Source organism: Polyodon spathula, chromosome 44, assembly GCF_017654505.1.
Source record: "Polyodon spathula isolate WHYD16114869_AA chromosome 44, ASM1765450v1, whole genome shotgun sequence".
In the NCBI taxonomy this organism is placed as follows: Eukaryota; Metazoa; Chordata; class Actinopteri; order Acipenseriformes; family Polyodontidae; genus Polyodon; species Polyodon spathula.
In genome coordinates, this window is record NC_054577.1 from 2,550,518 (window position 1) to 2,577,911 (window position 27,394).

The window sequence follows — 27,394 nt, forward strand, 5'->3', positions numbered from 1 at the left end:
AATCTCAGTCCAATGGCAGTACCGTGTATTTCATTTTTCGAGCCACAGTGCCACCTGGTGGTAGAACAGTGTGGCGCGTTAACCCATGAAGCGCCACATACATCTTTATCGGAATAAAATCAGACCGCCAGCTGTATTTATGTAATGCGATTAAATCAATAATTAACACACTGGAACATTGGAAGTTAATTTAGGAGAGAGAAATGTTTTTTTTTTTTTTAATTTCTCAGTAACCTATTTGAATTTGGTGGTGTGTGTTTTGCCTTATTTGTGTTCTTTCTTTTGTTGCTTGAAAACCCTAGCTCTATTTGTACTGGGGGGGGGTTAAAAAAAAAGTTATAATTGTTCCCATAGACAATTTTAACCGTGATGCCAATAATGGACACACAGTGTATGCATGATGCGTTCAGGACGTCAAAATATTAAATATTTCATTAATAAAAAGCACATATCTGAAACTGCTTGCCCGCCTCCGAGCCATCCCTGCTAGCTTTTTCCTACCGAAATCGGTGAAAGGGTTAACGGCGGGACAACAACGCGAGGCCCGGGACCTGCCCGACTCCATCTTGGCCCTAGCAAGAGAAAACAGGGAAGCTGCAAAAAAAACAAAACAAAACAAAAAAAACCTGCGTAACCCGTTTATAAAACAACGGGAGGCGATTTAAACAAACACGGTTTCCCTTATTCGTTACACCCTAACTGCAGCCGAGCAGCGAAAGAGCCGCAAAACCAAAAAAAACAAAACAAAAACAAAACAAAAACACACACAGTTTGGCCTAAGAGACGACCAGGCAGACAAGCCTTTCGGACTTTGTTTTGGTAAGTAAAAAAAAAAAAAGGAAGAATCGTGTTTTTTTTTGTTTTTTTTAAACATATCTTGGCATTGATTGCGGAGTAAACAAACACCTACGTACTTGGCAACTTTTACTGCCGTTAAAGTTTAATTAATTTCTGACGGGAATTTGTAACGGCGATTATATAGTCAGTAGTCGAAAGAAACAAACAAAACGTCTTTTGTTTAAATATACTTAGTCATATTTTATCGGGTACTGTATTTTCAAACCACAAATCTTGTTTACCATTTACTTTGTGGCGTTAATTTACAGTTTATTCCCATTTTTTGTCGGACCAAAAAATTGTGTACATTGTCGATTGTAATATATTATATATATATAGCATATATATATATATATATATACAATACACACACACACATAATAAAAGTAAAAGATTTTGGCGACAAGAATTTTGGCGTATATAACCGTGAATAAACTATTATAATAGATCTTGTATTTTATAATAACATATATATATATATATATATACTATATATATTATATATATATATATATATATATATCAAGTATCACGTTGTCCAACCTTTAGAATAATACTACTGAGGGTGACCAAACGATATAAAAGTTATTTTGGATATTTTCGCGATTTGTAGTAGCGCCTTTCATAGTGGACCTCCATCGCAAAGCGCTTCACAGAGGCAGGCTGTGAACTGTGCATTATATGCAGAGTCACTTCCAATAGGAGATTGGTTTAACATCTCATCCGCTGAGCACAAGGAGGTGAAGCGACTGGCTCAGGGTCAGGCACAGCCAGTCAGTCAGTGGCAGAGGAGGGATTTGAACTGGGGACCAGCCCTGGACTTTAACCACTGGACCGCACTCTCTTCTTTGCTTGATTAGCCACTGTGTGAGGGTAGCAAGCTCAGGTGTGTCTCATTAGACCAGTAAAATCACATGGGTGGGAATCAGACTCCCGTTGCACTGCAGTTGGATCCATTCCTGGTTTTAGTACCGGTTCGATAAAGCCCCTTTCACACTGGCATGATCTACCTGGATCAGAACCTACCTGGGATGGAGCCGGTGTCATGCAGGTCGGTACGCGATTTCACACTGCTTTTGACAAAGTGTGGGCAGACCTGGGTTACAGACGCAAGTCCACAAGGGCCTTTACCGGATGCACCGCTTGGGAGCCCCCCTTGAAAGCTTCTTTTCAACAGGGACCCAGGAAACAAAGTTGACAAATGACACGTTTCGCATTATCGATTCTCGCACACATTTCTCATTAATCAGAGATGGGCACGCACTCTGAGCAAGACCGGACCGGCGAGTCGGGTGTTTTAAATGTACCTTTTCAGAATTCAGGAGCTCTGTGCGTAAAAAAACATGTCTGGCCTGTCTTTGTTCGCATCGAAGAGGGAATATTCAGTGTACGTTCCTTAAAACATAAAGGTCGCCAGGGATATGCAGCCACACTGTCAATAGGGTGTCGCCACTAGAAAGAGCGATCTCTTCTGAGACCAAATAAACAGGCTTCGCTTAATCCAGGGCTTCTCAAACCCCGGTCCTGGTGTCTGCTTCTGGTTTTCATTCCAACCGAGCTCTCAGTTACTGAACTAGACCCTTCATTGAACTGATGACTTGCTTAATTAGATCTTTTTAATTGTTTTCAGCTCTTAAACAGTTGCAGATTGGCTATAACATTTTATAAGTAACTTGAACTCTGCAACTGTTTTAAGAGCTGAGAACAATGACAAAGGTCTAAGGAAATTATCAGTTCAATGAAGGGTCTAGTTAAGTAATTGAGGGCTCGGTTGGAATGAAAACCCGGCAGACGCAGCAGGGGTCCCCCAGGACTGGGTTTGAGAAGCCCTGCATAGATGTAAGTCATGCATAGATATAAAATTCTCCAACAGTGAATTGAAAGGTCTAAAACCAAACGAGAATATTCTTATGCCAACGAAGGGTGGCTAGAGATGGCGCAGGTCTTGTTCCTGCGTTGGTTTTTGAAGAATTGAAGGCTGTGTTATGACTGGGGAAGTGAGACCCGGAGGGGGGCAAGATCTGTTTGTCACAAGGTCTCCTCCATTCTCAATAACAAAGCTGTCTTTGGATGGGTTTGTTTGAGTTCAGGCTCCCACGTGGAAATCGATTTTCTTAAAAGGCTCTCAGTTTTTCAGATTTCACGCTGGCCAACTGCGCCAGACCACAAAGAGCCACATGATGGGAGTTTTGTTTATATGCAGGAGTGAGAGAGAATGTTGTGACCTCCCTTTCTCTTTCTCTGCTGCACCAGCACAGAGCAGAGCGAGGCTGTTCAGAGTCTAAGCAAATGATAAGGAAATTGCACTGCAGAGCGCTCTAGCAGTATAGGAAAGAGAGCTCCACTCTCCACGCTGCAGAGCGCTCTAGCAGTATAGGAAAGAGAGCTCCACTCTCCACGCTGCAGAGTGCTCTAGCGGTATAGGAAAGAGAACTCCACTCTCAGCACTGCAGAGCGCTCTAGCAGTATAGGAAAGAGAACTCCACTCTCAGCACTGTAGAGCGCTCTAGCAGTATAGGAAAGAGAGCTCCACTCTCCACGCTGCAGAGCGCTCTAGCAGTATAGGAAAGAGAGCTCCACTCTCCACGCTGCAGAGCGCTCTAGCAGTATAGGAAAGAGAGCTCCACTCTCAACACTGCAGAGCACTCTAGCAGTATAGGAAAGAGAACTCCACTCTCCACGCTGCAGAGCGCTCTAGCAGTATAGGAAAGAGAACTCCACTCTCAGCACTGCAGAGCGCTCTAGCAGTATAGGAAAGAGAACTCCACTCTCCACACTGCAGAGCGCTCTAGCAGTATAGGAAAGAGAACTCCACTCTCCACACTGCAGAGCGCTCTAGCAGTATAGGAAAGAGAACTCCACTCCACACTGAAGAGCTGTAGTGGATTCTCTTGGCTTAAGAATGCAGCTCTGTGTCGCCCCCTGCAGGTCAGTGAAGATGCTTGGGAGGATGCCCCTATCGCTGGCTCCCCTTCTCCTGTTGCTGCCTTCGGCAGGAGCCTTCATCTACGCAGTGAGTACCTGGGTCAGCTGCACCAAACCAGCAAAATAATCAAATAAATAAATCATATGAATATAATTCAGATATTTTATTTAACATCATGCAATCAAAGAAACTACAAAATGATATCGCAACAAAAAAAAAAGTCTATACCGGAAGCCATACTAGCAGCACAGCAGAATTTCATGTTGGATTTGCGAAGTGTCACATTTTTCCGTTAAGTATATGGAAAACTACAAAGCTGTGTGCAGGTCAGTATGCTAAGGTTTCGTTCCACTTTAATGAATCAGAATGAGTTCATACTGCAGGGTGATGCAAAATCTTTGCCCAGGGCTGTACCCTACCTGTAGACTTTGCACAGCAGTTTGATTAGCAACCACAGTGCACAGGTAACAAGCTCAGGTGTGTCTTATTAAACTCCTAGTAAAACCAGGAGTGGAGCAAACTGCTGTTTAACGGGAGTCTTCTTATATATACATGCTATGTTATTATGTTGTGTGTATATACTGAGCATCAAAAGAAACTTCTCGCTTCTGTTTGGGTAAAATTCACCAAATGTGATCGAAAAATAACAAGCTCTGTTTCAGAGCAGGCGCGGTGACTGACTTTTTACTGTGCTGATTTAACATTCTGTCGCTCTCGGGCAGGTGTTGTGACTCTTGGTCTCCCGGTTCTGTCATTGACAGAGTGTGTCTGGTTATACCGTCTCGCCAGGTGTGAAATCGCTGGCTGTGAGCGCCCGAGACGGTGAGCCACAGGCCCGCTGCCCCAGTCCAGCCTCCAGCATGCCGATCGCACGAAGGCGCTGCTCTCTCGACAGACGTGGCATATTGTTTTTTTCTGAGATTTTCTTTATTGCTTTTATTCAAGCTTGCAATTCCACAGCTGTAATCGCTCCGTATCCAGCGTCCAATCAAGTGTGTCACTAATTAGGTGATTAAGTGCTTCAGTTGCTCCAGCGTGCTCAACGTTTATCATTTATATGCCTCGTTTTTTTTGTTGAAAGTAAATGTTACAATAGGGATCAGTTTCTTTTGATGCTCTGTGCATTAATGCAGCTCGCTCTGTGTGTGTGTGTGTGTGTTTTAATCAGGTATCGAACAGCAACACTACCATGATGTTTGATGACCTGCCTGCCCTTTTTGGTAACCAGCTGCCTAAAGATGGGTTAAAGGTAGGTGTGTTTTTGCTGGCATAGCTAGTAACCATTAGTACCATTAGTAACCAAGCCCTTGTGTGCGTATATGACTGGAGGTGTACAGCAGTGTCCCGTCCTGGCTTTTCCAGGGTTTTCTGGTCGATGCCCGTCCTGCCAACGCCTGCTCCCCTATTGAGGGCCCCCCTGCTAGCAACAACAGCAGCAAGTTTGTTGTCCTGATCCGAAGATATGACTGTAACTTTGACGTCAAGGTAGGCTGGGGAAATCTCAGCTGTGGTCAGGGCAATACAGCTTCGTTTATTATTGTTATAAATGATACTGTGTGTGAGGGGCTGTAGAGTCGAGGGCTCTCGTTCTCTTTCTGTGTTTGCAGGTCCTGCACGCGCAGCAGGCTGGGTACAGTGCTGCCCTCGTTCACAACGTCGATTCCAACAGGCTGCTGAACATGGGCTACAGCGACGGTGACGGTGAGCGACTCCCCCCCCCCCCCCCCCCCCCCTTAGCCCCCCCCCCCCCAGAACCAGGTTCATTCACACGGAGCGGGCAGACAGGAGTGAGGGGCTGGGACGTGGTGTGATTTGTGATTGTGTGCGTGTCGCTGTGTTTTACTGTGTGTTTGTGTCGCTGTGTTTCTCTGGGTGTTTGTGTCGCTGTGTTTCTCTGTGTTTCACTGTGTGTTTTTGTCGCTGTGTTTCTCTGGGTGTTTGTGTCGCTGTGTTTCTCTGTGTTTCACTGTGTGTTTGTGTCGCTGTGTTTCACTGTGTGTTTGTGTCGCTGTGTTTCTCTGTGTGTTTGTTTGTGTGTGTTTCACTCTGTGTGTCTCTGTGTGTGTGTGTGTGTGTTTCTCTGTCTGTCACTGTGTGCAGTGGCACTGGAACAGTTTTGAAAGTGGGGGTGCTGAAAGCCGTTGAACAAAACTGTAACCCCTGATGAAAGCCGTGCAAAGCCAGCACCCCCAGCACCCCTAGTTCCAGCGCCCCTGTCTGTCACTGTGTCTCTGTGTGTGTGTGTGTCACTGACCTGCCCTGTTGTTCCCGCAGAGGAGACTGTGCGTCAGATCGAGATTCCCTCCCTCTTCATAGGAGCCTCAGCGTCGGAGTCCTTGCTTGAGCTGTACATGTACGATAAGGGGTAAGTGTCTCCAGGAACACCCGCCAGCCCTTCATAGCAACTCCAAGATGCCTGCAGGAAAGACGTGCTGCTTTTTGATAACGGTTTATTTATTTGTTGACAATGATATAGGAGTCGCACAGTCAGGGGAGCGCAGGGGTCCCCGAGGGTCTCCCCTGGTAAAGGCACGGCCGTGTGGTGTGCAGGGGGGAGTCACACAGTCAGGGGAGCGCAGGTTCCTATCTGAGTCAAGTTGCTGGCCTTTCCTGGGGATTCCACAGGGAATGTTGCCTCTGACACAAGGCTAGGAGGCAACAAGGACTAAGCCATTACCGGCCAGGCGGCCAGTGAGATCAAAGCTGACACCTGCAGGGCTGGCCTTTGTCCTCCAGAGGTCGCCATCGCACTGAATAGCCGCTGTGCAGCTCCTGGGTGTAAATAAAAAAAGAAAATAAATACAGGTGACTTTCACCTCATGACTCTCCATAGACACATGCCCTATTATGACATCACCAGGTAACCTCATGCCTTGCTGAACCGAGCTCTACAGCACAGTGCACACCTCTTTACAGGCCCTGTAAGACAGACAGACAGACAGACAGAGCAGTACGCTTCACGAGCAGGGAGAACCAGTAACCCCCCCCCCCCCCCCCCCCCTCCCCTCCCCGGCCCCGTCCCCTCCCAGGCGGACACACGGCCGATCAGACACGACCGGGACGAGGGGCTTCAAGGATATCTTGCTGGCCCTGTCCCTGAAGTTCCTAGCCCCCCACTTCGGCGTCTGTATCCACGAGTCTTCTATGCTGTGGATCCTAGTCGTTGTGTTTGTCCACAGCGGTCACCTGCTGCTGCTCCCGGACTTCTCCTTCCCGCTGGGATTCTACCTCATTCCCTTCACCGGCGTCGTGGGGATAGTCGTCATAGTGATGTTCACTATCATGGTGAGTCCCAGTTTAACAGGGTGTGTGAGTCAGTGCAAAACCGCTACTGTTAAATGCACGTCTCAGGATTTATCGTCTTGCTTGGTTTTGGCACTCAGCCTTGCTTTGACTTTTATTTTTTTCAGATTTGACTTTTATTCTTCTATTGCTCGGTCTTGTTTAAAGGCCTGTTTCTTGTGAAACGCCAGCTTTGCCATGACGGGCGCTGTGTAAAATCCTTTTGATTTCTCCAGATCGTGCGGTGCGTGCAGTACCAGAAAAGAACCTGGAGACACAGACTGACCAAGAGCCAGCTGAAGAAAATCCCTGTCCACAAGTACAAGAAAGGTGAGAGTCAGACCTGCCATATCCTGGATGATAAGATAGAATCCTCTGTAATACAGCAAACCCTGCCACACCCCGCCCTGCAAGATCAGATAAGCCTCTGTTAACCGATAGACCTCCAGCCTGTGTCATTTACACAGGCTGCTACCAATTGAAGGACAGAACCAATTCCTCTGCGGATCAAAAGAGGGCGTGTGTTGGGAATTCAGTTCAGTCGTGTTTGGCGAACGCAAACAAAGCAAGGGTGCAAATAAATAAGTAACTAGGGATTAGGTGTGGTGCAGGCTTGAGGAGTCACGGTTAAGAAGCGTATTTGGAACGCTGTTTTTGTGAATCGCTCCATATTGCGTTGCAGTGCGTTTTTTGGTGTTTTTTTAATTTTTTTTATTTTTCCCCCTGGTTTTCTTTTAGAGAACGTGTTTTTTAGACACTACCTGGCGTTTGTTTATTTATAATGCCCTGAAGTTTAATAAGCAAATCCCTCTCTGCGTTCTGTTTTTTTTTTTTTACTTCCCATGTGGACTCCTGGACCCAGTGAAATCGGACCGGTTTTAAGAACATAAGAACAAAAGAAAGTTTACAAACGAGAGGAGACCATTCGGCCCATCTTGCTCGTTTGGTTGTTAGTAGCTTATTGATCCCAGAATCTCATCAAGCAGCTTCTTGAAGGATCCCAGGGTGTCAGGTTCAGCAACATTACTGGGGAGTTGATTCCAGACCCTCACGATTCTCTGTGTAAAAAAGTGCCTCCTATTTTCTGTTCTGAATGCCCCTTTGTCTAATCTCCATTTGTGACCCCTGGTCCTTGTTTCTTTTTTCAGGCTGAAAAAGTCCCTTGGGTCGACACTGTCGATACCTTTTAGAATTTTGAATGCTTGAATTAGGTTGCCACGTAGTCTTCTTTGTTCAAGACTGAACAGATTCAATTCTTTTAGCCTGTCTGCATATGACATGCCTTTTAAACTCGGAATAATTCTGGTCGCTCTTCTTTGCACTCTTTCTAGAGCAGCAATATATTTTTTATAGCGAGGTGACCAGAACTGAACACAGTGTTCTAGATGAGGTCTTACTAGTGCATTGTTCAGTTTTAACATTACGTCCCTTGATTTAAATTCAACACTTTTCACAATGTATCCGAGCATCTTGTTAGCCTTTTTTATAGCTTCCCCACATTGTCTAGATGAAGACATTTCTGAGTCAACAAAAACTCCTAGGTCTTTTTCATAGATTCCTTCTCCAATTTCAATATCTCCCATATGATATTTATAATGTACATTTTTATTTCCTGCGTGCAGTACCTTACACTTTTCTCTATTAAATGTCATTTGCCATGTGTCTGCCCAGTTCTGAATCTTGTCTAGATCATTTTGAATGACCTTTGCTGCTGCAACAGTGTTTGCCACTCCTCCTACTTTTGTGTCGTCTGCAAATTTAACAAGTTTGCTTACTATACCAGAATCTAAATCATTAATGTAGATTAGGAATAGCAGAGGACCTAATACTGATCCCTGTGGTACACCGCTGGTTACCACACTCCATTCTGAGGTTTCTCCTCTAATCAGTACTTTCTGTTTTCTACATGTTAACCACTCCCTAATCCATGTACATGTGTTTCCTTGAATCCCAACTGCATTCAGTTTGAGAATTAATCTTTTGTGCGGGACTTTGTCAAAAGCTTTCTGGAAATCTAAATAAACCATGTCATATGCTTTGCAATTATCCATTATCGATGTTGCATCCTCAAAAAAATCAAGCAAGTTAGTTAGACACGATCTCCCTTTCCTAAAACCATGTTGACTGTCTCCCAGGACCCTGTTACCTTATAGGTAATTTTCCATTTTGGCTCTTATTATAGTTTCCATAAGTTTGCATATAATAGAAGTCAGGCTTACTGGTCTGTAGTTACCTGGTTCAGTTTTGTTTCCCTTTTTGTGGATTGGTATTACGTTTGCAATTTTCCAGTCTGTCGGTACCACCCCTGTGTCAAGAGACTGCTGCATGATCTTGGTTAGCGGTTTGTAAATTACTTCTTTCGTTTCTTTGAGTACTACTGGGAGGATCTCATCCGGCCCAGGGGATTTGTTTATTTTAAGAGCTCCTAGTCCCTTGGTACTTCTGTTTTGATCGGCTTTTTAATGTCGTTGTTAGTGACTCGTTATTATTTTGCATGCCTCTAAGGTCTCCCTTGATAATCGTCTCATAAAGTGTGTGCGTACGCCAGCCGTCTGTCCGATCTGCACAGCAGTGGTAACAATACAGCCATTCATAGAGCTTGTGGAAAGCCTGGTTGATTTTCTTTTCCTTATTGTATGAAAGGGGAAGTTCCTGTTTTTTTTTTTTTAATGGCATGCAAATACAGCAGAAGAATTAGTTTACAGAGTTAAAACAGGCAGGAAAGAACATAAAGTTTATGATCCAGCGTTCGGCCCGTTGCCGCCCGCCCGGTTCCCGACAGCTGACTGATCGCAGAACATCATTCAGTTCCTGTCACAGACATTTACAGAGCTTTTTGAGATGTTATAGTAATAAAATAGTGACTCGGATCGCATTATTGAGGAGTTTGGTGATAAAACGAGTGATCAGGAGAGGATTTATCAGTGTGCACGTCTATAAAGAGGTATATGAAAAATACAGCAAACAAGGGGTGGGGCTTGGCTGGAGATGCAGTGCTGACATTTTGCCATGCAATGCATTTTAAACCTGTTTTACTCGGGGGGGGGGGGGGGGGGGATTTTAAACAGCGCGTGTGAAAATAAATTGGACCCGACACGCCTTACAATCGCTGAATAAATGGACCGCAAACGGTTAAAACTGCGTCAGAAATATCCCCAAAGATATTAAAAGCAGCCTGCGGCTGCAGTTCTATTCGCTTCCTCCAGGGGGTGCCCTCGCCCACTCCGGATTTGAAACTCTGAAGCGCACGACAGTATTTCCCGAACCCCGCCCGTTGTGTTTCTACTCAGACAGGAGAAAACTAACAAACAACCAAAACGACGACAGAACCGCTCTACTGAAAAGGCTTTTTGAAAGGCCAGGGAGCAGGAAGAGCGGGCTAGGATGCAGCGTGTGCCTGTGCGTTCAAGATTAACAAACCCACAAAACTCATGTCAGTTTACTCCCACAACAGCGAGGCTGTGTTGTCCCAGGTTGAAATTTCTTTGCAGTTTTGTGAGGATACAATAGCGTTACGAGGAGGGGAGAGAGTTGCTTTAATTCTTATGCTGCGTTACAAACGTATTCATTGTGTTTAGAAACAGTAAAATAAACTTGTCTTCAATGGGTGTCCTAGTCAAGTCGTTTATCTTTAGGAGTCAGTCTTATTTCATTGATTTAAGTCATTTAGCCAAAGCTTTTAAAGTCCAGGGCTGGCCCCAGGTTCAAACCCCACCTCTGCCACTGACTGACTGGCTGTGTGTGACCCTGAGTGAGTCGCTTCACCTCCTTGTGCTCAGCGGATGAGATGTTAAACCAATCTCCTATTGGAAGCGACTCTGCATATAATGCACAGTTCACAGCCTGCCTCTGTGAAGCGCTTTGTGATGAAGGTCCACTGTGAAAGGCGCTATATAAAGATAGATCCATTATTATACAAATGAGAATCTGACTGAAGATGCCAAAAATATAAACTTTTTCAAACACCTTGTTCCAGACTTATCATTCGTTATTCAACCAATCGGCCTCTTGAATTATTTTAGACAAGCAGCAAGGCCTTTTAAGATCAACCTGAAATCAAAGACTCAAATGAAAAGAGTCCAGCTCGCCAAAGGCAGCATGCGTAGCGCAGCCTGACGGCACGTGGGCCCAGCCCTCCTCTGCGGTCTGCTGGCTCGCGTGAGGCTTCTCTGTGTTAAACTGGTGCAGTGGCTTGTCTTTGCTGGTGAACTTCGCCCCAGGGCTTGTTTAGGTTTCTGTGTGTAGTTAAAAGCAGTTAGGTGGGAGTGAGTGATATCGAAAGGCTTCTCTGGAAAGCTGACTCAAAGCGTTAGTCGTGCGAGGCGATGGGAGATGAGCTCTCTGGTTCTTCCTCCTTCACAGAATCGCCGTGCTAGGGGTGAAGTGAAACAATGAGGGAGGGGGTGCCTTTTTTTTGCATTTCTTCTTTCTTCAGCAACTGTTGAAGTTTCTATGCTAGGGTTGCATCAGATCAAAACTGATTAGACGTTAACTTTCTGTGGCCTTCCAAGGTGCTGCACTACCTTTAGACTTTACATTGAAAATTGACTGAAAACGCATACGTTTTAGTATGGAGAACTATGGAGTATGGGATCTGAGAGCAGCTAATTCAGTACAGTCTAGTGTAGAGAACTCAGCGCTGTACTGGGGATCTGAGAGCAGCTAATTCAATACAGTCTAGTGTAGAGAACTCAGCGCTGTACTGGGGATCTGAGAGCAGCTAATTCAATACAGTCTAGTGTAGAGAACTCAGCGCTGTACTGGGGATCTGAGAGCAGCTAATTCAATACAGTCTAGTGTAGAGAACTCAGTGCTGTACTGGGGATCTGAGAGCAGCTAATTCAATACAGTCTAGTGTAGAGAACTCAGTGCTGTACTGGGGATCTGAGAGCAGCTAATTCAATACAGTCTAGTGTAGAGAACTCAGTGCTGTACTGGGGATCTGAGAGCAGCTAATTCAATACAGTCTAGTGTAGAGAACTCAGTGCTGTACTGGGGATCTGAGAGCAGCTAATTCAATACAGTCTAGTGTAGAGAACTCAGTGCTGTACTGGGGATCTGAGAGCAGCTAATTCAATACAGTCTAGTGTAGAGAACTCAGTGCTGTACTGGGGATCTGAGAGCAGCTAATTCAATACAGTCTAGTGTAGAGAACTCAGTGCTGTACTGGGGATCTGAGAGCAGCTAATTCAATACAGTCTAGTGTAGAGAACTCAGCTGTACTGGGGATCTGAGAGCAGCTAATTCAATACAGTCTAGTGTAGAGAACTCAGTGCTGTACTGGGGATCTGAGAGCAGCTAATTCAATACAGTCTAGTGTAGAGAACTCAGTGCTGTACTGGGGATCTGAGAGCAGCTAATTCAATACAGTCTAGTGTAGAGAACTCAGTGCTGTACTGGGGATCTGAGAGCAGCTAATTCAATACAGTCTAGTGTAGAGAACTCAGTGCTGTACTGGGGATCTGAGAGCAGCTAATTCAATACAGTCTAGTGTAGAGAACTCAGTGCTGTACTGGGGATCTGAGAGCAGCTAATTCAATACAGTCTAGTGTAGAGAACTCAGTGCTGTACTGGGGATCTGAGAGCAGCTAATTCAATACAGTCTAGTGTAGAGAACTCAGTGCTGTACTGGGGATCTGAGAGCTAATTCAATACAGTCTAGTGTAGAGAACTCAGTGCTGTACTGGGGATCTGAGAGCAGCTAATTCAATACAGTCTAGTGTAGAGAACTCAGTGCTGTACTGGGGATCTGAGAGCAGCTAATTCAATACAGTCTAGTGTAGAGAACTCAGTGCTGTACTGGGGATCTGAGAGCAGCTAATTCAATACAGTCTAGTGTAGAGAACTCAGTGCTGTACTGGGGATCTGAGAGCAGCTAATTCAATACAGTCTAGTGTAGAGAACTCAGTGCTGTACTGGGGATCTGAGAGCAGCTAATTCAATACAGTCTAGTGTAGAGAACTCAGTGCTGTACTGGGGATCTGAGAGCAGCTAATTCAATACAGTCTAGTGTAGAGAACTCAGTGCTGTACAGCGGATCTACAGTGAAGTCAAAGATCGGTGCGATTTTTTTTTTTTAAATGCTGAAACGCTCTTGCAGAAGTCTGTGGGTAGCTGAAAAAGCTTTTAAGCAGACCTGCTTGTGCTGTTTTATCAGATTCTTATCAACCAAATATAGGTTGTGTTCCTACAGCTGCAGATTAAATGGTATATGATTGTATATCCTTATTACAAGCACAATAGCAACTTGGCAGTACAATTGGATAATTGGGCCTCTAGGCTGTGAAACACTGCAGCCCTATCCATAATATGCTGGTTTATTTTGTCTGCTCATCTTACATCTGCTTTTTTTTTTTTTTTTTTTTTTTTTTAATAGATGTGTTACAACAAACCTGTGCGTCTCGCTCTCAAAAAACAAAAACGCGATGATGTGGGTTAGAGAGATTCCCCCTTTCTGTTCCCGTATTCTCTTCTAAGATTGCATTTCGCAGCACGGCAGCTTCTCCAGAACGAATCGTCCTTTTACGTTGTACTGCCTAATAGTGCTTAACAAGCACATCGCTAACCAACGTGTCGCCTATAGGCGCTGTCTACACCTGCACTTTCAAACCGTACGCCAGTGGTACTCAGTCCTGGCCCTCCAGATCTAATCCAGTCCAGGTTTTCACTCCAGGCAGGCTCTAATGTAGTTCACTGAAGCTGCAGAGATGCAATTAACTAATGCAGGACCTGGCTGGAATAAAGACCTGGACTGGAATGCATCTCGAGAGCCAGAATTGAGTACCACTGCCATACGCCAACGGCTTGATCAGAGGCCTGCATTAAGAGCTGTTGCTCATTGTTTCCTCGCTGCCTTTTTGTGTCTATTATTAGGATGTCTTGGTCGGCTTCTATAGTTTGGCAGAAAGCAGATAACAGCGTGACCACTGTTTTTTTTTTTTTTTAAATGAAAAATGTATTTTTAAATGTATTCAGTGTGCGGCTGGCGCTCTAAAGAGAGCCTTTTTTCCCCGTTCCTGGTTTTAACGCGGCTCTGTGGGGATGGGATGGTCTGGAAGTGTCTTTTCTCGGCTCTAGTTAGCCACTGTCGGTTTTGCTCGACTCACTGGCCTTATAAGGCAGTCCTCTCTCTCTCTCTCTCTCTCTCTCGCGCGCTCTCTCCCTCTCTCGCGCGCTCTCTCCCTCTCAAATTCAAACTGGCTTGATTAGCAAGACAGGAGTGATCCAATATTGCTAAGGCATTTCAACACAAATGTTACATTAAAATATAATGTCTCAAAATCACTCTCTCTCCCTCCCCTCTCTGTCTCTCTCTCCCACTCTCGTAATTTCTCTCTGAAGTTTGCTCTACTCTGCTAGGCTTGTGAGCTCCTTGCTTGCAGAAAACAAAACAACAAAAAAAAAACTGCGCCTTTACCACTTCCTCCTTTGTGGTCAGCTGCAAGACAGGAAGTGAGCTGTTCTGGCTTCCTGTTTTGTAGGAGACCTGGGTGAACGGAGCGTCGTTCTCACCCTCTCCTTTCTCCCTTTCTTTTAAAAATGAAAACTAAGAAATTGAGGTCCAGGCAGTTCAGAGCAAGTATATGAGAAATACACTGAATAAAAACCTGACATCAAGGGATCATCCGCCACTGTAGCTACAAACAAGACTATGTACTTATTGCATTCAGTGAAGGCTCTGTTTTAATAGTCCCAGTTGTGGATTCCAGCAGATTATATATAGAGACAGAGAAAGTGGTCCTTGCATTGCTGTGTTTAAAAACAAGCTCCAAGCTCCAATCAGCTGCTGAGAACCAGGTCAAGCACTGATGGGCAGCCTCTGGATCATGAATCAATCAATCTTATTTTATATAGCGCCTTTCATAGTGGAACACCGTCACAAAACGCTTTACAAGATGCAGTAAATACAAGAAAATCCATAATACTTCAAATAGAGAAATGCATCATACATGATATACAGTGGAAAGTACATAATACGTCATTGCAGCATAATACATGATACAGGCATAATACATGATAACTGGGATGCCGTGTATTATAATAACACTGCTAGAATACTGGGATGCTGTGTATAATAATAACACTGCTAGAATATGAACTGGGATGCTGTGTATAATAATAACACTGCTAGAATATGAACTAGGATGCCGTGTATAATAATAACACTGCTAGAATATGAACTGGGATGCTGTGTATAATAATAACACTGCTAGAATATGAACTGGGATGCTGTGTATAATAATAACACTGCTAGAATATGAACTGGGATGCTGTGTATAATAATAACACTGCTAGAATATGAACTGGGATGCTGTGTATAATAATAACACTGCTAGAATATGAACTGGGATGCTGTGTATAATAATAACACTGCTAGAATCCAATATGAACTAGGATGCCGTGTATAATAATAACACTGCTAGAATCCAATATGAACTAGGATGCCGTGTATAATAATAACACTGCTAGAATACAATATGAACTAGGATGCCGTGTATAATAATAACACTGCTAGAATCCAATATGAACTAGGATGCCGTGTATAATAATAACACTGCTAGAATCCAATATGAACTAGGATGCCGTGTATAATAATAACACTGCTAGAATCCAATATGAACAAGGATGCCGTGTATAATAATAACACTGCTAGAATACAATATAGCAGTGCAAGGCAAGGGTAGCGCATCAGCTGAGGATCCAGTAAGGTGGTGCTGAGGTCAGGTGAGTCCAGTGCAGGGCAGGAGGGGCGGATCAAGAGATCTACAAGCGCAGTCTGAACAGGGGGGGTCTTGTTCAGCGATTGCCAATCGTTTCAGTGGCTCTGCAGTTGAATCTATCCTGTCTTGTCCCAGGCGATCCCTGTTGTATTGGTGTGTGTGATCTCTGTCCTCGCAGGTGATGAGTATGACGTGTGTGCGATCTGCCTGGATGAGTATGAGGAAGGGGACAAGCTGAGAATCCTGCCCTGCTCCCACGGTGAGTGCTCCCGCGCAGGCCCCTCGCAGTGAGTAGCGCCTCCAGTCGCTGTGTCTCCTGTAGCCCCGCCTCCATCGGTGACTCCTGTAGCCTTGCACCCAATCACAGTTCCTCTGTTTTATCTTCTCCCAGTCGCCATTGAAAGAGACTTCTAGTTCATTTACTGCATGTTCTTGCACCCTCTCTCATCTCTTTCTCTCGCACCCAGTCGCTGTGTCTCCTCACCTAATCGGTCTCTCTTCACTCTCCAGACTATCGCTGTAAGAGCATGGTCCCTGACTAGCCAAGTCTCTCTCCTCCTCTTTCTCAAACACCCAGTCGCTGTGTCTCCTGTACCCCCCCTCTCATATCAGATCTCTCTCTCTCCCAGCCTATCACTAAGTGCATGGACCCCTGACACACCCAGTCTCTCTCTATTTCTCTCCCCCAGCCTATCACTGTAAGTGTGTGGACCCGTGGCTCACCCAGACCAAGAAGACCTGCCCTGTGTGCAAGCAGCGTGTGGTACGCACCGCGGAGGACTCGGAGTCCGATTCAGGATCTGAGGGGGGCGAGTCGGAGCGCACCCCGCTGCTGGGGCCCCCGTCCCCGGCCAGCACAGATCGGCCACAGGGCCAGGCCTTCGGGTCGATGGGCGAGTCAGCGAGCCTGGATCCCCCAGAGGAGAGCTACTACACCTTCGAGAACGAGGAGCAGGATTCAGAGTCAGAGGAGAGTCTCGGCGAAGCCCCCCTGCTGTCCGCGGAGCAGCACACCATCCAGGCACACTCTGCAGCCACAGGGCCGGTTCGAGTCTAGCCACGCTCAGGTCTTTTTATAAAGAATCGCTGTCATCCCAGTTTTGATCACTACTACTGCTTCCAGGGGTTTCTGTGGGTCAATTCCTGGTTTTAGATTCCCCTTAAAAAACAAAAAAACCAAAAAAACATTCCCCTTTTGAATCGATCCCAGCACGTTCGCCGATCAAAATGTCACTGCGCTGTGTTCTATGAAAATCGAGCTTCTCGCAGCGGTGAGCAAACGCAAAGAAAAGGACTTGTTAAAAATTTGAAGTCTGCTGTTTCGTTAGCTAGTGAAACAGTCTTCAAATCGAAGCAGTTGAACAACAGCCGCAGCGAGGATTTCGAAAAAATCATTTCCCTTAGCGGAATGGAGAATTGACTTTTAAAAAGGACTTGGAATTCAAAAACAGGAATTGACCTCAAACCTGATCAGTAAAACAAAGGTATTGCTACTGTGAGTGGTATTATTATTATTACTTTGTTTTTTGTCGGTAAGCTTAATCACACACCACATGAAAAGGATGGAAACGGGACTCTCATTGCCTAGCGGTTTGATCCATTCCTGGTGTTACTATGATATTTTTAATAAGACACCACTGAGCTTGTTGCCTAGACACACTGGGGGCTAATCAAGCTGGTAGTAATAAAACCTGGAATGGATCAAACTGCTGTGCAGCGGGAGTCTTGTTCCCAGCTCTGCACAGAACAACCACGAGAAATATTGGACCTTTTTTTTTTTTTTTTGGGGGGGGGGGGGGGGGGGGGGGGGGGGGGGGGGTGCGAAACTGTTTTGAGAATGTCTCGACTCTGGGTCTTTCATTGAGACACCCTGAAGCCTGGTAATTATGCATTGGCATACAGGGTCTTTGCAGCTTGCCCATTAAGTGCCCTTGCCCACTTTTGCAGAATGGTTTGGAGAATTCTGAACTGGCATCATTGACCTGTTGCGTTAATTCTCTCTCTAACTATGTTGTTATGATAATTAACTAAAAATGATGATTTCTTGGTGGGTTTTTTTTGCCCCCGCAGTGGTGGTAAAGCGGCTCAGTTTTCGAGGCGCGGAGCTTCACAGCCGGTGTGAAATTTCACGACTCTGATTTACAGGAACGCGTCTGACTGGACCGTCCTCCAGACAGGACCCTGGGAATACGTGCTTGTCACTTTACACTTCCAAACAGATTGAAAACTTCTAGAATGGCCGTGTATTGATTTTTAGATTACATAAATTCGGCTTCAGAAAAAATCAAAATCAAAAGAAATGGCCGATGGTCGTTCCTGATGCCGTCCTATTTGTTTCCGGGTAGCTGCGCCCCACTCTGTCACTGCCGGTCAGGAACTGGAAGTAGGGAACCCTGCTGTGTAATGGACAGATTTCACTGTGTCCCAATCGCCTCCAGTCAAGTCTGTTACTCTGAAAAGGCGATTGGTTTAACATAGTGTCTTGTGAACCCCTGATAGACTCCCAAAAGGAGCTGGGCTCTTCTATATCCTAATCCAGGGCTGTCTAGTCAATCCCGGTCCTGGAGAGCGATTCCACTCCAGGTTTGTTTAACAGCTGCAATGAGATAATGAACTCTGTCTGGATTGAGGTTTAATTGGCTCACGATTTTAGAACAGGGTTGGAGCAAAGACCTGGAGTGGAAGCCATGCTCTGCGTCGTCCCTAACTCTCTCTCGTGTTGTACCCCCAGTTTTCCCCTCTCTCACGCCCCTTAAGAATGTAACGCTTTTCTTCAGCTCTGCTGAATTGCATCTAAAATGTATTATTTAGTCTATGCCATAAAACACTAATGTATGAGGTTTCTCTAGTGGATTCCAGTGGGCCGTTTATCACCCTTGAGAGGTGAGGAGTGTGTTGTCATTTTATATATGTATTTTTTTCCTTCGATTTTTGTGTTTCTCAAACACACCGCTATATTAAACTGCCTCCTGCTGTCGTTTCCTGTGCTTTAGGTTACAGTGAGTGTGACCTACAGCACAGGAACTGATGCAGTTCCAGGCATCAACAGCCACTGTGCAAAAATAAGAATTCAAGTGATGCAATCTGGGTCAATTTGAATGTAAAATAAAGAGTTATCCAAACCCGTGATGTCTCTAGTGCTTGTAAAAGAGTCCCTCGATCGCAGAGGGATTGGTGCAACGAATCATGTGTGCCGTGGAAGCGGGACTCTCTCGCGATCGTGAAAAGAATCGTTTTGCGCCATGAGACTGAAAGCCGCTTTGGAAACGGTCAATGCTTACCTGGACTCCCACCTAAAAGCATTCAGGCAGCCTCAAAGTGTAGCTAGTGTACCTGGAATCAAGTGCTTTGTTTTAAAAATGCACCAGACAGTGCTGTCGTGCTTTACAGAAACCAGTCGCGATGCAGTTGCTGCTGTGTTTGTGCAGGAAATGTTTTAAAGACCGTGCTCAAGATGAGCCTGTTTTGATCTCTGCTGGTTGCAACGTTCGATCTCGCCGCTGGGTTTTCAATACCTGCATTCGCAGGAGGTCTCCTAAGAAAACGCCCTGGGAACGTCCTAAATTCAGCGGGACTTGAAGACATTGAGAAAGACAACTTCCAGTCGAAACGCTGGCTGTTGCATTGGTCAGGTTTATTTGAGCGTTTCTGTGCTCTGAGGTTCGACAGCATGCGGTCATTCACGCAACTTTGATAGCATTTCTCATCAAGTCTGTGTGGGGGAGTGCGTTCACGGCAATGAACTCAATTGTAAACTTATGCTTTTTGTGGTATTTTTCAGCTACTACAGGAAGCTGATCTTCAGAACTGTTCTAACTCGCCAGGGTTACTGCGTGGAGATTGGGATCACAGAAGCAGGCTAACATTCATAACAGGACTGCCGTACTTTTAAAACAACATTAATAATAATAACAATAATAGTATTGTTTAGTCATTTAGCAGATGCTTTTATCCAAAGCGACTTGCAGAGACTAGGGGGGGGTGAACTCTGCATCATTAACAACGGCTGCTGCTGCTGCAGAGTCTCTTCCAATAGGACCCCAGTTTTACATCTCGTCCGAAGGGCAGATGTACGTTTATCATTTACTAATCAAAGATCTGTATTAAGAGTTATGCCAGTTTTCGTTTATGGATTAACAGTGTTTGTATTTATATGTGAACGTACCCATCAGATCTGAAGTAGCTGACACACAGAAAAGCATCTACCTGTTTGCAATGTTAAGTGTTATTCAGGTACATTTTGTTAGTCAAAAACAGGAGTTTGAAAGAGCAGGACTTTGTCAGCTTCTGTGTGTCCATGTAAAGGGCAAACTGGGTTTCAGATGGTGTGTTGTTTTTTTGTTTTTAAAGAATATTCAGTTATATCGTGGTAATTTGATAATCGCTAATCTAAATGCAATGAAAGGGTTAGTTTGGGGTTTGTAATTTTCTTTAGTGTTCTCATAGTTTTGAAGTTGTTTTTGCTTTACCAGAGGGAGGCTGGCCAGAGAGCGTAAGAGCCTCCCTTTCTCTTCCTGTGCTCCACCGGCACAGAGGGAGGCTGTCCAGAGAGTAGAAGAGCCTCCCTTTCTCTTGTTTTGCACATGAAAAAATATATAATACTGGCTTATAGCTGCGCTGAATATGTTAAAATAATGTCAAGTAAATATTGATAAGTTTTACATAAAAATGTTTGCTGCTAAAATGCAATAGATGATACATTTTTCAGTATTTTTAATGGCTAATTTGGTGTCTCCCTTGTTGAAATCACACCCAAACCATTGACGAGAGGAAGGGGGGGAAAACTGCATTCCTTTTAAGAAATATGTATTCTGCATTTTATTTTAAAGCACACTTCTGTAAATGTAACTTTTAAGAAAGAAATTACCAATAAACATGTTTCACAAGTATTATCTCTCTTTCTTCCCCCCTCTGTCTAGCGAGATATGCTTCCTTGGTTTAAAAGAACTACCTGCCTCAGTACTTATATAACTATATATATATATAAAATCTTCAGTATGTTTTGTGTTAGGAGAGGTGATAAAAGAATAAGGCTGCAAAGCTATGCTGGGATCTCGAGTAAAGATTTGTACAGGCAGGCAGACCCTCGTCTCCCTCCTGTGGCTCCCCTTGTTGGAGTAGCTGGGACGGGTCCCTCTGCTTTGTTTGGTAAGGCAGGCGGCATTCCTTGGTGCGTCTGAACTTGTTGCTTGTAAGCGAGGCTGTTGACAGCTTCGAGGACTTCTGAGCAAAGAAAGCCCGTTTGAAAGATTTATTGTTAAGCACAGATTTGCATGCATGCGTGTGTGTTTTAAGCTGAAGGAACACGAAGCCACTTTCAGCAGCTTGAAACCTGGTTCCAGGAGACCAAGTTTCAGGTTGCTGTATCAAACCCCCCCCCCAGTTTCCTCTGGTGTGCGATGGGGGTGACACTGTACTCAGCTGCTGGGGTCAGGAAGTGGAACAGCGCAGCCCTTTTCACCAGCCTGAGGTTTTGCTGATCACCGTTCATATAGAAGCAGAGCTGGCATTCCTCTCAGGGTGCGGTCAGGACTTGCACAAGCCTGCTGCCAGATCTGTGCCTCCCAGTTATACCTGGAAGGCTGTTTTTTTTCCCCCCCCCTCACTGAAGGAGCGGAGAGAACATTTCAGGAATTCTTGAATGTTTATACCTGTGATCCTGGACAGACCTCGCAAGCAATACCAACAGCTCCAACAAGGACATTGACACCTTCAGAGACTTGTGTGTGTTTTAACCTTAATCTAAGATGATTTTGTCAAGCAGAGCATAGTTTGGGCTCTAGTGCCTTCTGTCTTATTGAAGCAGCACACTCTTGGTTTTGGGTTGTTTTCAAAGAGTTTAAATTCAGGTGTAAAAGGATTCAGCATCAACAGCATGGCTAGATAACCCATCCCACCCCCTCCCTGCTCTGGGAGGCAGGATCTCCTTCCCTGTGGAGAATTGTAGGACAGAGAAGTGAAGACTTACTGGAATCAAAACATCCTTAATAGTCGATTTCTCCCACATCACTTGCTCAGAAATACTCAAACGAAAAAGATTTTTTTCCATGTTTTAATTTCAGGTTGTTTTTTTTAGTTCTATTTCTTTAAACAGAATTGCAACACATGCCAAATACACAGCCAGGAGACAATACTTTTATTTATTTACTATATTTAAATGCCATTTAAGTGCTTCTGTCAAATTATATAGAACATTTTAAAAAGAAAAAAATACAAAAAAATGAAATTGAAATTTTTTTTACTCTAAACTAATTCTCGTGGTCAGGTGAAGCAGCGGTTCTCCTGGCGTGTTCCGTTTCTTAATCCCGGTCCAATTGGGGCAGGAGGAGTCATCGAGGGGGGGAGGGGGGGAGGGGGGTTTCAAGGTTAGTACCCCGAGGCTCTCAAATGCTTCATCATGTCGTAGACTTTCTTGTTCATGATACCCCCGTGCTTGCCTTCGTGCCCAATCACGGCAACTAGAGCTGGAGGACCACACAGAAGGAAAGGGAGAGACAACGAATGAATTCAAGCTCATACACACACCAGTCATTTAGCAGATGCTTTAGATAAGAGACTTCCAGAGACTAGGGGGGGTGAACTCTGCATCATCAACAACTGCTGCTGCTGCAGAGTCACTTCCAATAGGACCCCAGTTTCACATCTCGCCCGAAGAACGGGGCACAAGGAGATTCAGTGACTTGCTCAGGGTCAGACGCACAGCGAGTCAGTGGCTGAGCCGGGATTTGAACCTCTTCAGTTCAACGAGTTGACTCTACCTTTGCCTGCCTTGGCCACAGAGATGTTGTAGGTGGGCTCGCCCGGCGCCTTGGTCCGCAGGTCCACGGTCCACTCGTCTTCCACGTCAAGGCGGTCTCTCAGGACGGAGCACTTGACCTTCCCCAGGGTCAGCCCATTGGTCAGGAAGCTTGTCCGGTCTTTCCCAATCAGCACAGCAATCTCCTCAGGCTGGGGGGGAGCAAACACAGGGTCAGTCACAGCTCGGCTTCCTCAGCCACGTTAGAGACAGTCAAGCAGACCAGCGTTTGGGCTGTAGTGCCTACAGCTGTACAAGAGATAGTGGAAAGACTTTGTTACAGCGTCAAATATATAGAATTAAATACGAAAGTGAAGCCAATAAAAAATATATATATATAAAATTACTGTCCATCTATTGCCCCACACAGCAGTCAGTAGACAAAACTACTACTCCGTTCCAACATCAGATTTTATAAAACAGATCTCCGTGCAAAAAGCCAAACTAGTCTTTCACAAGATATAGCCTTCAACTTCTCTCCTCCCACCCCCCCCCCAGTCAGGATGAGAGTCCCAAAAGAACAGCATTTAAAATAAAAATTGATAAACTATTGAGGGTTTAACAGTAATAATTACTGTACAAAACATTTAGCTGAAAGTAGTCTCTGGACTCTTGAACCAATGGAGAGCAAAGGCTTGTGAGTCGAGGTGACCAGGCTGCAAGCGAAACCCAAGCCTGGGCGAGTCACAGCTGCACACAGGAAGGGAAACCGAGGCCAAGCTGGGATCAGCACCACACCGCTAGACAGGCAAGCGTGCTGTAACCCCACCCGCTCCAGTTCCCTGTAAGAACTACACCTGTACTGCAGTGTGGAAGGCAGTGGGTTTGAGGAGCTCAGTGGTTAGAGCAAAGTGTTGGGCTGCAGTGTGGAAGGCAGTGGAGTTCCGAGTCTGTTGCTTTGTAGTTTTTTTGCAGACAAGTTTTTGGACGGGTATGCATTGCCGCAGGTTCATGTAGACAGCAATGGCATTCCTCTGCAAGAGCTGGTTTCAACAAGCAAGGACTGTGCAGTCTCGATCAGGAGCACCTACAGAAAAATCTTACTGCCCTGAAGGAACTCAGAACAGACATTCCTTATCTCTGCACAGCCATGCCTGCACCTGTCAAATCTCCGCTAGACCTGGGAACTACAACACCCAGAATGCATGGTCTCCAGCCCCTGAATCACATGCACTTCTGATTCACTGCCTACAAGAACACATGGACCACTAAAAGACCATCCCACCTTCCTTAAACCACACTGCCGCCAACCCCCCCACCAGTCCCACTCAGTCCACATGAGCTTGTTTTCCCTTGGCCCCTCAACCACACTGCCCCCACCCCCCCCCCCCCCCAGTCCCTCCTCAGCTCCACTAGAGCCACACTGCTTCCCTCCCTCCCAGTCCCTCCTCAGCTCTAACCACTAGAGCCACACTGCCTCCCTCCCTCCCAGTCCCTCCTCAGCTCCACTAGAGCCACACTGCTTCCCTCCCTCCCAGTCACTCCTCAGCTCCACTAGAGCCACACTGCCTCCCTCCCTCCCAGTCCCTCCTCAGCGCCACTAGAGCCACACTGCTTCCCTCCCTCCCAGTCCCTCCTCAGCTCCACTAGAGCCACACTGCCTTCCTGTCCAAACTTTGGCCAGCCCTGTCCCTAGTCCACGCCGGTCACCTCTATGCCAATGCGCACATGCGTTCTCAACGTGTGCTGTCTGTGTCCACAGAGCGCTGTCGCTACAGCGAGACTAAAAATGAAAACAGGCAACAGAGAAAGGCGTTAAAATAAGGGAAGTTACATTTTACAACTTACCTTTGGGAGAGATAGATATACTCTATATAGATATATATATATTTTATCTACTATATATATAATATATATATATATATATATATATATATAATATATATATATATATATATATATATATATATAGTACACGTTCGTTATATATATATAAATTTGCAAGCAGGCAAACGTTTTCAACCCCCAAGCAAAAGTTAATTTTACAAACCCAATGGTCATGTGTGCAGTCTGAGTACACGTCAGTGTTTTGTGAATCACCTAAAATTGGATTGACGCTAGCCCCGCCCCCCCCCTCCTAATTTTAAGAATTCTGCAGGAAGTCACATGTGCGCCCTTTAGCTGAGGAAGTCAAGACTTCATCGGCAAACTTCCCTTTATCGATGATTTGGTAACCAGAAAAAAAAAAAAAAAAAAAAGAGAGTTAACGCGCTTGATTGCACACATTCAAACCGTGTGTATATTTTTTACTGGTGAGGTCATCGTGTCTGCACCCAAAGGCTTTAAATGAGCCACTCGCATCGTTATTTCTATCTGTAGCCACACGGGTCACTCCCTCCAACACCAGACCCGGCAACAGCACTACAAGAGAGAGCAGAACCAAATCGAGGAACGAAACAAAACTAGTTAAAATATTTTGCGACGTACTCTTCACACACACACACACACACACACACACACACACACCACACACACACACACACACACACACACACACCACACACACACACACACACACACACACACACAACACACACACACACACACACACACACCACACACACACACACACACCATGACGCGCTTGCGTTTCGAGAAATACACGTCACGCGTATCCCAAGCAAACGCAGGTTACCTTTTTTTAATAAAAAAAAAAAAGTTATTTCTAAAAACTATAGTCCTGTTAAAAGTTTTGATCCAAAATTCCATTTTACAGCCTAGAAGTGCAATAGAAATAAGTGCAAACTGAGAACATAGAAAAGCCACTTCCTTGTGTGAACTTGACCCCGCCCGGGCACCCCCCTAAAATGCCGATGTTACCGGTCAGTGTGGCCCCGTTAAAAATGATAACCCTTCCCAAGCCTAAAAGTGCACAGTGTAACTTTTTAAAAGCATATTTATATTTATTATATACACACACACACATATATATATATATTATATATATATACTGCGGCAGGCGTATCTTGTACAAGTTCATTGACTTCACTTATGATAATCGCTTTTTTTGTTTTTAAGGGCGCATTGTTCAAACAGTAGTAGCGTCAAGTATTTTACGCATCTTGGAGAGTTATCCTCTGTATTACCGTTGCAGTGCATGGCTAAAACTCACCGCACACTAGTTTAAAACATCGAAAAAGACAAGCTACGTTAAAACCTGCGTGTAACAGAAATGCAAAGAGGACGAAACGGGGGACTCTGTTTACCGTCACGTTGCACAGGGTCTTTCCCGGGGTGCTGGCCCAGACGGACACCCCGTCTTTGTAGCCGATGATCGCCGCGTCTTGGCACTCTCCGTCGGCAAGGAGGCTGGTCACGTAGCTGTCCCAACTCATATCGATCAACGTCACACACAAGCAACAAAAAAAAAAAATAAATAAATACTAATTTATTGGCGAATTGGAGGAAACACAAGACTTGTTTCAAAAAGGGGGTGGGGGTAAAAAAAAAAAAAAAAAGAAAGAAAGAAAGCGCTAGCTTGTCTTTGCAAACTCCAGCAACTTGCAAACGAACTCAGTGGGGAAGAGAGCCGGTTTAAATAGACTGCGAGTCGAGGGGCGGTTTCTATTAAAAAAAAAAAAAAAAAAGTCACACCGCCTATACCATCAAACTTGTGCGCCTGTGTGTGAAGTTTGTATTTCAGGTCTTAAATCACCTGTTAATTAATGAATTGATTACGTTTGACAGTCGATAATTAAGGGGGTGAAGTGTTTAAAGTCTTACAAATCTGTTATCTTTTCAATTTTTTTTTTTTTAAATGATTATTTAACGGTTTTTTTTTTTTGGGGGGGGGGGGGGGGGGGGGGGGGGGGGGGGGGGGGGGGGGGGGGGGGGGGGGGGGGGGGGGGGGGGGGTTGTTGTTAGGGGGGGGGGGGGGGGGGGGAATTTCCATGTTAGTGACTATACTATTAAGGCGGAAGGATTTATGACGAACTACAGCTGAAAAAGACCGGAATATGATTTTATTAATTTTTTTTTATTGTTTAAGTGTGAAAAAGCTTCTAAAAGATGACAGCTAGTGCTTCCCATTTTTTATTAAAATGTTTTTTTTTTTTTTTTTTTATCTAATTGTTTATTTGCATCATTCATCCCTCTGGCCTTTTTGGTTTTGTTTTATCCCACTCTTGTTTTATCAGCGAGCGGGCTTTGTTGATGGTCCAGGTTATGTGTACCGAGTCAGTTTTAGCTGCGGGCTGCACTTTGCTGTCAGTTATACAATCCCTTTGCTTACGCTTTGCGTGTCAGACGTTTTAAACAAGCAGTTGCAGTGGATTGCATTTTGAGACACCACGCCTGCGTTTTCAACACTGCCATTATTATGCAGCACTCTTAAAGACGTAGCTCGGGGTTATTTTTTTAAGGGTCCCCCCCCCCCCCCCCCCCCCCCCCCCCCCCCCCACCCCCCCCCCCCCCCCCCCCCCCCCCCCCCCCCACCCCCCCCCCCACCCCCCCCCCCACCCTTTACCATTTCCTCTCTGTGCTTTACTGATTTACAGTACTGTTCATATCCCCTAGTTTACTTGCTTCCCTATGCTTTACTAGACCTCTCTGTGCTTTACAATGCTTCCCTATGCTTTACCAGACCTCTCTGTGCTTTACAATGCTTCCCTATGCTTTACCAGACCTCTCTGTGCTTTACAATGCTTCCCTATGCTTTACCAGACCTCTCTGTGCTTTACAATGCTTCCCTATGCTTTACCAGACCTCTCTGTGCTTTACAATGCTTCCCTATGCTTTACCAGACCTCTCTGTGCTTTACAATGCTTCCCTATGCTTTACCAGACCTCTCTGTGCTTTACAATGCTTCCCTATGCTTTACCAGACCTCTCTGTG

The 27,394-nt window shown here is 45.1% G+C and overlaps 2 protein-coding genes across 3 annotated transcripts; one reads left to right on the top strand and one right to left on the bottom strand.

Annotated features, from left to right (window-relative positions):
* Positions 1-518: 518 nt before the first annotated feature.
* Positions 519-19,729, top strand: LOC121305631 (E3 ubiquitin-protein ligase RNF13-like). Of its 2 annotated transcripts, XM_041237325.1 has the most exons (11): positions 519-819; positions 3,766-3,850; positions 4,932-5,012; positions 5,126-5,248; positions 5,371-5,458; positions 6,038-6,128; positions 6,943-7,048; positions 7,282-7,375; positions 15,944-16,024; positions 16,455-16,832; positions 19,547-19,729. In XM_041237325.1, the coding sequence occupies exons 2-10, from the start codon at positions 3,776-3,778 to the stop codon at positions 16,820-16,822; spliced, it is 1,107 nt and encodes a 368-aa protein (XP_041093259.1). In that variant the 5' UTR covers positions 519-819; positions 3,766-3,775; the 3' UTR covers positions 16,823-16,832; positions 19,547-19,729. The 2 variants fall into 2 exon arrangements, with proteins under 2 accessions (XP_041093259.1, XP_041093257.1); XM_041237323.1 differs by lacking the exon at positions 19,547-19,729 and having other exon boundaries at positions 520-819; positions 16,455-17,566.
* Positions 19,730-21,886: 2,157 nt separating this feature from the next.
* LOC121305727 (profilin-1-like) lies at positions 21,887-26,004 on the bottom strand. The gene is made up of 3 exons (XM_041237456.1): positions 25,768-26,004; positions 22,524-22,713; positions 21,887-22,229 (listed from the first exon to the last, which is right to left on the bottom strand). The coding sequence occupies exons 1-3, from the start codon at positions 25,894-25,896 to the stop codon at positions 22,132-22,134; spliced, it is 417 nt and encodes a 138-aa protein (XP_041093390.1). The 5' UTR covers positions 25,897-26,004; the 3' UTR covers positions 21,887-22,131.
* Positions 26,005-27,394: the final 1,390 nt, after the last annotated feature.